We start from the raw sequence: 9,034 nt of genomic DNA, 5'->3' as shown, positions 1-9,034 counted from the left end.
ATATCTATGAACCCTAAGGTACAGACTTAATCAAAGAGCTCTGTAGAGTTTTGATTTCACTGTTGTACTGGATGTAGGTGGTTCCTATCACATCCAGGAGTCGTGGAGACAGCAGTAAAAGTTTTGGTGAACAAGATGATATTTTGATTGCAAAACTTCGAAAAGGACAATCGTTGAAATTTAAAGCATTTGCAAAGAAGGGGTTTGGTATAAAACTTGCTGACTTCGCCAGAAATAGTAGTCATTTTGATGATGTTTTACAGGAAAAGAACACGCAAAGTGGCAATGTGTGAGTGCAGTTGCATTCGAATATGATCCTGACAATGCGTTACGGCACACAACATATCCAAAACCAGAGGAATGGCCTAAAAGTGAATACTCAGAACTTGCAGATGATGAAGACAAATACCAGGCGGAGTAAGTTGTTGTAAAACATAGGTGTTCGTTGGGAAGTGAAATTAGGTTTGAACATTATGTTAGGTTTTATGGTGTAGACGTGTAGTGCACAATGAAACCTGGAATTTGGGCCAGTTTTCGCATTTCCCTTTAAACAAAAAATGTTTGTCTTATTCAGTATTTTACATCTTTGTTTTTATCACCAGTTTTGACCCGCATGGAAAACCAAACAAATTTTTCTTCAATGTTGAATCCACCGGTGCACTGAGACCGGAAAATATTGTACTAAATGGACTTGCAGTGTTAAAGAAAAAACTTAGTGACCTGCAGACCCAGCATAGCCAAGAGCTTCAACAAGATGGCCTGACCATTAACTAGCTGCTATGGATTGAATATTTTTGTACAAATTCATGAAATATTTGATGTGAACTTTTATACTGCCGAAATACATCTTAAAAAAATAAGTTTTTAAGCTACAAAAAGTGTTGTTTATTCATCAAACAGCAGATTCTCTGATATTATTACTACCCTTTTCAGTTTTTAATTGATTTTCTTCTATTGCCTTCTGTTTCTTTAGTGGATTTTCTACATAGTTGAATAATACAGGTCCTATTCTTTCAAGATTGTTCTTTCCATATTGAAACCAGAGTTTTTGACACATCTGTAACGCTAGGCATCGCTTCTGTCTGCAGTTCTTGCAAGTTCGGAATCCATCCACAACCTTTGTTTAACAAATGTTCAACTTATTTACCTAAATACCATGATTTACTATTTTAAAGAAGATTTTATATGTTTTTTAAAGTTGTTTTACCAGAAACAAACTTCCGAATCATGATTTTTACAACAGCTTCTATGGGCCTATGGCGTTATCATTTATTTTTTCAGTGCTGTAGAGTATATACCCTGATAAACATGACCTGAACAGAATGCCTGTACCAGAATAAACTGCCATTAAAGCTGTTTTAAAATTATAATATGCATGGCAGCAACAAGTTATATAATTCTGACCCATTACTTCATCATCAGGATACTTTTGACTCATTGGCGCCATAATAGTGTGGCAAACTTCATTCACGACTTTAAACAACTCTCACCTTCCATTCTTCCTCTGGTGCCACTGGAACCACATCTTCTGGATTTTCTATACATTCAACTCTTTTCTTAATTTCAAATTCACCATTCAACTTTAGCTGCGTATACCCAATATCTGATTTGGTGGGTTCACCTTGTGGCATGCGGACAGGTTGTATTCTAAAAATGAAGCGTCCAGGTTGGTACAATTTTTCACTTTATTAACCAGCCATTTTTAATAGAAAATTAGAACATGTTACGAAAAATATCAAAAAATAAGTTGTAGGTTTATATATGACAGTTGCATTCAGTGTTAAAGTAAACAATCTTTAAGGATGTTAAAATTTAAAATGAACACTAACAACAAAAGGCAGTGGCTGTTAAATTTGTATTGAAACCATAAGTTCTACCTACTTGATTAAATGTTTAATGCCCCATAAAATTTCGTTCATCTTTGTTGAATTGATTTGAATGCTGATATCATTTACCTAAAATTTCTAGGGTTAGATTAAAGTACTAATACAAACATTGCTAGCTGGAACGCAGACTACTGTTTGCACTCTTTAAAATAAGACAGGGCTGTGTGGTCTAAATAAAGAGTGAGTACAATGCCAAATAATATTGTGTGTCACAATCCACATTTAGTCTGTGTATTGATAAATGCTTTACTTTGAAAAGAAAACATGGAGATGACAAATTCGTTTCTCTATTTTATGGGGAACAGTTAGTTTCACGGTTTATACACATAAGATATAAACCCCTAACCCCTAACACTAACCCCTAACTCGTCAAACAAAAAAAACTTGAAAAAAAAATGTAAAAAAGTATTCCACTGTGCGGGACTCGAACCCGGTAAAAATGAAACAAAGAGAGTTTACGACCGCACGCAAACCGCTACACCACAGACTCGAAGACAGTAAACACCACGAAAGAGCGTATAAAACCGACCTAATGTGGGAAATATGTTCTTACTAGTGTTTTATGTATTTAGAAAGGTATTATTATTTAATTAATTTGTTTTACACTTATTAACACTTTGTAGTGCTGTTTTGTTCGTTTTTCCGTATTTTTTAATTTAAATAATTACCGCCTCAAGTGGAAAAAAAATTTCGTCTTCTTTGTATAGTCCCATATGAAAAGAAATAACTTATATACATAGAGGAATAAAAACAAATGGCAATTATAAAAACAAAAATAATAAATAAAACCTTCCCCTTCATGGAAAAGCAAGCGAGTCTTTCCTTAATTAATGTTACGTATATGAAAAACTACACACCCGATATAGACCGAGTTCTTTCATGGCTTCCTTCTCCCAGTATGGCCGAGAGTTTAAACGTTGGACTTGGGTTATCATCCATAATTTAGGTGGTTCTTCAAGTGGGTACTCTGGATACATTTCTTTGGCATTTGTAAACCTAAAATTGTGACAGAACAGATTTAAATAAATTGTGAAGTTGACGACAAGTATAACAGATTTGTTACAACGAACATATAAAAACTTACCCTAATTTTTTTGCTGTTTCGTTGATGGAGGATGGTTTTAACGGATAGCTGTTTTTAACCAAGTTTGCAGCAGAATTATGAAAACCCCGTGTACACATTCGTGCCAAACGTAATTGAATATAATTTATAACAGACATGTTGCGTTGTTTTTTTGTAGTTATTGCTTCAACAACTAAGAATAAGCTCTTAAAACACAATCGCTCAATTTATTTACAACATTTATACACAATACATATAAACAAAAACGTGTGCATTCATGCCTGATATCACGTGTTTACCATGCATTGATCATTTATTGGGCACGTTAGTGGTATCTATGGTGGACCTGAATGTTTTTTATTTGTCAGGTGCTCGTTTGAGATAACATGATGAGCTCTAATGAATGGGCACGAAAACTACGACGTCATATCGTCAGTTGAAACGCATAACAAAGGGACAATATGTTGAATAGATTACTGACCGATATGCAGTGTACGGATCCGCACACAGGACTTTACGTTGGTTTGATGGTGGCTAGTATTAGGCTACATGGTCGTAAAACTATATTTTATAAGATTTTTTTGTAGAAAGTTTCGTTAGACATAATCATGAAAGTGCTCTTTTTAAAACAGAAAAACAAAAACACAGTTTTGATATTTATTTCTTGCATAAATAGTTTAATAGTGGGTTAAGAGTATACAACATGCAAACGGCTCAGAGCAATTTTTACACTAATATTTAAAAAAAAACAAACAAAGGGCTAAATATTTGTAATAGTAGCCTAGTACATGCAAATGGAAAAAATAATTTTAGAAGTGGAAAATTTAGGAGTGTGCAACATAAAATCAGGCTATGTTAATACATTTAATATACCAAAAGATTAAGGAATACAGATAATCTTTATTTAATATATCAGATGGTTAATAAGCATTATGAAGAAATGGAATCTCGATTATAGTTAAACTTTAACCTATATTGGTGGGGAATACTGGTATACTTAAATAAAATGTCACCCAATGGTAGCATTAAAGAATGGAAATATAGGTAGAATGAATATGTAAGAATCGAACTATGTTGAACTATTTATCACACCAATCCTTTTGAGCTGCACGCCACGAGGCACCGATATTTCCCGCTCCAAAACCTGATATCGTCTGAAACCTTTGAATTAATTCAAAAAACAAAGTTTTTTCTTCAAACACTGGATTTGTAAACGCTTGCATGATGAACCTGAATAAAAATGAACTCAAATATCCTACTATTAAGTTCCATATATGTTTTTTTGTGATTCTTTAGAAGTGAGGTCCTTGTCACGGACCTGGGATTTAAGCCAGATTTAGCCCGTATTACCCCAACACCCGGAAAGCCCATTAAGTCCTTTGTGCGACCATAGTGCCGCGACACGCATCGCACTCAGACGCGTATTTTTTGCACCATTTGTTAGTACCTTCGTCGAGCATCGAACCGGGACACTTTGCTTTTTGATGCAGGCACCTAAACCACTGAGCCAAGGCGCCGGACCCCATAAATAGTTACTCGGAAATGACCATAAGGTGTATGAAACGGAACACCCAAGTTTTAACGACTATTGTTGCCATTTTAATTTTACTATTTTGTAAAGAATAAAATCTACTACAAACAATGTAATACCAGTTTGTGTTTTTCAAATGTTGTTTTTGCTCTTCTAATCCACTCACACCAAAGTTTAATTCGCACCAGTCACTTCCACTTTCTGCTTCTCCTTGGTTTCTTTCAAGTAAAATATTATTCGCTTTTAAAGTTTCCACTGTTAAGTTTAAATCTTCGATTTCATTTCGTGAAAAGTTCTGTAAAGATAAATTAAACAAGAGAGTAAAGCTCTAATGAGTAAGCACTGATTAAAATAATTAGCATAATATTAATTAACCGTTTTAGTACAACGATCGACTAATTGACTAATGTTGAAAAAATCATGGCAAAAACAACAATACCAACTGTTTAACGAAAAAGTATCTATATGACCATCTATGTTCTTGTGGATATGGTTAGAGAATACAGAATGGTATTTCTTTCTGTTATTTGTGAGTAAGGTCCTACAGTGTGGCATGTCATGGGACCGTTGGCCTGTAACACCTAGGGTGCTACAACACATTTAGTAACCACTGGGTTGGGGCAATGTCTGCAGCATTACATGAAGGCATTAACATGCAATATAACAACTCTACACTTCAATAGTATCCTAGTGACTCCTATACTTATATGTGTTGGTTTACACTTACAGTTACTTACCTCTGTATAATATGCATCTGGAGGTAACACACATTGCAAACCACTTGCTTTGTAATGAGAAATTGCATCCACGATGTTATTAGTGGAGAAGGCAATGTGTTGAACTCCCTCACCCCTGATAAGATATCTGTATTATTAAGTAACAGACACTGCTGTATATTATAAAGCAAGAAAGCATAGCTCTAATGAACGAGCACGTACTGTAATTAGTTAATTTTAAATAACCCCTTTACCATTTGTGACTATGCTTAGTTAGTCAAAATATTGGCTTGTCAGGGGATAAAGGTTAATTTAAAGAGATTGGAATTTTACATTTACCAACAATACTCACTGATGCATAGAAAAAAAATCTTCCATTAGACTTTTCTTATCCAGCTGGAGTGCTTCACAAAGTACAAACTTTGGAACTTGTGGAACTTTGTTTTTTAACTTTTGTTCTGTAACAATGATCATGGTATGTTAACAAGTTAATTAGTTCATAGGGGAATTGCGTTATTAAAATTATAGTAACTGGAATGGTAGTTTAAAGATTATGGATCTTCTGACAGTTTTTAATTTACTTTCTAAAGTTTAAGTTTCAGATTGGGACTTCAGTTTTCTGTACAGTGTCCATTGCTTGGCTTTAACATTAAAAACATACATCATTATTAGTGTACCTTCCAAATGTTGTGGTCCAAGCACAGCTTTTAATCTTAATCCACGCGTTCCTTCTTTTACAACAAAACCATCGTCAAAGTCTTCTTCACTGAAGGCAAGAGCATTACCAAAGTTTACACAAACAAGATGTTTTAAACAATAAACACAGATATTTACTTTATTTGAAGTAGTGTTTTTATAGACAACACAATTACAAACAAAATTATAAATAGCAATTACCAACAATTCTTTAATTTTTACAACTTGGCCTAAATTAACACTTTCAGGTATTTTTAACTTTTTAATAGAAATCAAAATATATATATGCGCTTGTATTGCAGGGACATAGGTGCACTTATTATTTTTACTGCTATGTTGTTCCAAGAAATGAAGCAACAAAACACAAATGCAACTTGATCACAAAAGGAGGTGACAAGTGAACACAAATCCTAGAAACACTGGGCTCAATAAAAAATGTGAAGATGGTAAACAGATAATGGCAAACAATGATTTGATATTATCGTACATCAAGTACATTGCTGCTACAATTGCAATATTTATTTTTAAATATTCTGTTGGCTCCCATTCCGCGACAGACATAAATTTATACAGTTTATTGACATAAATTTATAAAATTTAGAAATTTAGCAATTTAGATACTTACATGTTAATTATCATTCTACTGAATCCCAGACAATGATTATACCACTGTACCACCTCATCAGTGTGTTCTAACTTGAGTGCAAAAGCAATATGATCCACAGCTGTCATAACCTGGGGGTTCTCTTCAGCTTTCCATGCTTGATCCACCTCAAAGCCAGGGAGAAAGGCACCTCCATATTTGGTCAAGTCAATCAAAGTATGTTGAAGGTTGCCCACCGGTGATTTGATGACCGCATAACTCACAATTCCATCTTTGTCCCCAATCTGCAATCAATGACATTACACTGGGTTCCAAAACAATATGTAAAAGTGAAACAATTATCGATTATACAACTTATTTTAGATATATAAACACTTTTGCATAGGACAAAACTTTTTCATATAATTTTTTTTAAATTCTATGTATAGAAACCGTTTTAAATTAGTGAAAAACTCTCGTTTTAAGTTTTATAACATGCCGATGTGCCATGACACAGTGTAAGAAACCCTATGTTGAAGTAATGAGAAAACACATTGTATCAAATTAAACATATTACAAAATAGTCACACACAAACATTCTTTATCATTACCATGAGAAGAGTTGTCAACTCACATGGTCGGTTTCTCTATGAATATTTTCTGAAGAAACAGATTTTCCTCTTTGTAATATAAAATCTACTTGTGAAGTTTGCAAACAAACATCACACGCTGTGTTCACAGGGTGATTGTTATTTCTATGGCAGAAGAAATTGCCGCAACAAGGTTCTGCTCCTTCTTTTAATTCGTCAATAATAAAAATCACATCAGCATGGCGTAATACCGTTGTTTTTGACTGCAGCGGACATTTAGATGCCTTAGGGGTGGCATACTTCTTGAACTTTAGTTGATTTATCAAAAATGAAGAGAATTTCTCAACATTTTTGACAGAATATCTAATGTGGTGTATGGTGTGATACATTCTTGTAAGAACATGTATAGACTACATATGTAAAAATCGAACTATGTTGAATTATTTTCAATTGCACTATGATACCAGAAATTAGTACTACGAAAGATACTCTAATACGTGTTAGAGTATCTATGGTACTACCATGACTTTATTAATTGACAATGCTTCGAATAAATATATTAAAACATACGAGTAGTTATTTAGTGATTCGCACATACGGTGTAATTTTAGCGATTCCAAAACAAGCGGGGCAAGACGGGACAGTGCAAATTAATTTGGATTATTAAATGAATTTATTGTTAGAAAGACATACAAATAAAACCAAAAAATTGTACGCCTTGAAAATCAAGTTAGATCTTTAGTAGGCCATGGGGTGGTATTAATAAGACGAATCATTTAATAGCAACCCTTTACAATTTCGAACTATATTTGAGAAAATATCCGCGAACACGCGCAACCCGCACAAAAGAACCAGCTATTTGCCGCTAGTATTAATCGGCGCAACATAAAGTAACCTGTTAAATCGCACTGTACGCTGAAAACCAGTCAAAATACTAATTTACTCTGCCTAAGCTCCTAAATTTCTTTCTAAAAACGAGATTTTAAGAATTTATATTTTAAATGTTAAAACGACTCCTGTATGCGTTTTCTGGTTATGTATAGCTTATAGGCACCGACCGATGATCAAGGTACCATTTCCTGGCGTGACGTTGATTCATTTCCATTTCAAAACAAGTAACGTGTTGTAAACACAGAACATATAACCTTTTAAAACAAGTGACGTGTTGTAAACACAGAACATATAAACTTCATTTGAATGTTATTTTACAGAAATATGTGTACATTATTGTGTGGTCGCGTGATTATTTGTGTCTTGTTTATTACCACAATCAAATATAATACACAAAAATCCGGAGACTTTGGGAAAAGTCACTAAGCTATTAATATGCTGAGATTATATGTGAAATTAGTCGCCCTGTGAATCCTGCCTGGCCGCAATACCATAATAGAAACGTTGTTAAGCTAAATTCGCCCTTGCAACGACAATCTAAAATGGCGATTAGTGTGTTACGTCACAATGTTGAACGGATGCCACAATTAGCTCGCTATCTAATCCTTGAAGCTGATTTGTTAGATTACTCACGTGACTGACGCCTCGCATCAGCTGATTACGCCTGCCTTGATTGCTCCGCGAATAAAACGCCTCTGCTCTAAAGCAGGTTCTAGTTTAAATCAAGTTAGTTCAACATCAGGTTAACAAGTTGGAAGATATAAGAAGTTTTCTTGGACGATTTGAGTTAAGTAATATTTGATTACATAAGTATTCTACCATGTCATACTAGTACTATATAATTATATATAACATATGTAGCTTTATACTATAATATACAGTAATATTATTGCACCACTTTATATATAATACAATAATAAATTTAAATGAAGTTTTGTGCCTTGCTTTATTTACACGTTTAAGTTTAAATTACTACTTGTCGCATGCTGTTTCCGGAATCGTGATGGTTCATTATTACGTGACTCGCGACGTCACACCCAATATCTCTCTCGTTTACAATCGCTGCGTTCTGTTACGC

The 9,034-nt window shown here is 34.1% G+C and overlaps 3 protein-coding genes across 4 annotated transcripts; 1 reads left to right on the top strand and 2 right to left on the bottom strand.

The window, feature by feature from the left end:
• The first annotated feature begins 6 nt into the window (after nt 1-6).
• On the top strand, nt 7-872 carry LOC113475769 (DNA-directed RNA polymerase II subunit RPB3-like). Its single transcript, XM_026840494.1, has 4 exons — nt 7-18; nt 78-207; nt 264-417; nt 603-872. Exons 1-4 carry the CDS (start codon nt 7-9, stop codon nt 772-774), a joined length of 468 nt encoding a protein of 155 aa, XP_026696295.1. The 3' UTR covers nt 775-872.
• LOC100175065 lies at nt 862-3,242 on the bottom strand. Its single transcript, XM_002120382.4, has 5 exons — nt 2,971-3,242; nt 2,744-2,882; nt 1,882-1,955; nt 1,491-1,647; nt 862-1,117 (listed from the first exon to the last, which is right to left on the bottom strand). Exons 1-5 carry the CDS (start codon nt 3,105-3,107, stop codon nt 893-895), a joined length of 732 nt encoding a protein of 243 aa, XP_002120418.1. The 5' UTR covers nt 3,108-3,242; the 3' UTR covers nt 862-892.
• A 191-nt stretch (nt 3,243-3,433) lies between these two features.
• Nucleotides 3,434-7,999, bottom strand: LOC100185255 (4-hydroxyphenylpyruvate dioxygenase-like protein). Of its 2 annotated transcripts, none has more exons than XM_026840492.1 (7): nt 7,110-7,999; nt 6,518-6,780; nt 5,874-5,962; nt 5,549-5,654; nt 5,218-5,332; nt 4,600-4,775; nt 3,434-4,110 (listed from the first exon to the last, which is right to left on the bottom strand). In XM_026840492.1, exons 1-7 carry the CDS (start codon nt 7,452-7,454, stop codon nt 4,029-4,031), a joined length of 1,176 nt encoding a protein of 391 aa, XP_026696293.1. In that variant the 5' UTR covers nt 7,455-7,999; the 3' UTR covers nt 3,434-4,028. The 2 variants fall into 2 exon arrangements, with proteins under 2 accessions (XP_026696293.1, XP_002120769.1); XM_002120733.4 differs by having other exon boundaries at nt 3,434-4,179; nt 7,110-7,913.
• Between the last annotated feature and the right edge of the window lie 1,035 nt (nt 8,000-9,034).

The sequence above is a fragment of the Ciona intestinalis genome, chromosome 2 (assembly GCF_000224145.3).
Source record: "Ciona intestinalis chromosome 2, KH, whole genome shotgun sequence".
NCBI classification, from domain to species: Eukaryota; Metazoa; Chordata; class Ascidiacea; order Phlebobranchia; family Cionidae; genus Ciona; species Ciona intestinalis.
This window is presented reverse-complemented; position numbering and strand designations above follow the sequence as displayed.

Excerpts from the sequence above, each read along its gene's own strand:
- LOC113475769 (XM_026840494.1), top strand. Across the intron at positions 208-263 it reads ATTTGCAAAGAAGGGGTTTG|GAAAAGAACACGCAAAGTGG; the intron begins GTATAAAACTTG and ends GATGTTTTACAG. Across the intron at positions 418-602 it reads GAAGACAAATACCAGGCGGA|TTTTGACCCGCATGGAAAAC; the intron begins GTAAGTTGTTGT and ends TTTTATCACCAG.
- LOC100175065 (XM_002120382.4), bottom strand. The coding sequence starts at position 3,107 with ATGTCTGTTATAAATTATATTCAATTACGTTTGGCACGAATGTGTACA. Across the intron at positions 2,883-2,970 it reads GAAACAGCAAAAAAATTAGG|GTTTACAAATGCCAAAGAAA; the intron begins GTAAGTTTTTAT and ends TCACAATTTTAG. Across the intron at positions 1,118-1,490 it reads CACCAGAGGAAGAATGGAAG|GTTGTGGATGGATTCCGAAC; the intron begins GTGAGAGTTGTT and ends TGTTAAACAAAG.
- LOC100185255 (XM_002120733.4), bottom strand. The coding sequence starts at position 7,454 with ATGTATCACACCATACACCACATTAGATATTCTGTCAAAAATGTTGAG. Across the intron at positions 6,781-7,109 it reads TTCATAGAGAAACCGACCAT|ATTGGGGACAAAGATGGAAT; the intron begins GTGAGTTGACAA and ends CATTGATTGCAG. Across the intron at positions 5,655-5,873 it reads TGGACCACAACATTTGGAAG|AACAAAAGTTAAAAAACAAA; the intron begins GTACACTAATAA and ends TCATTGTTACAG.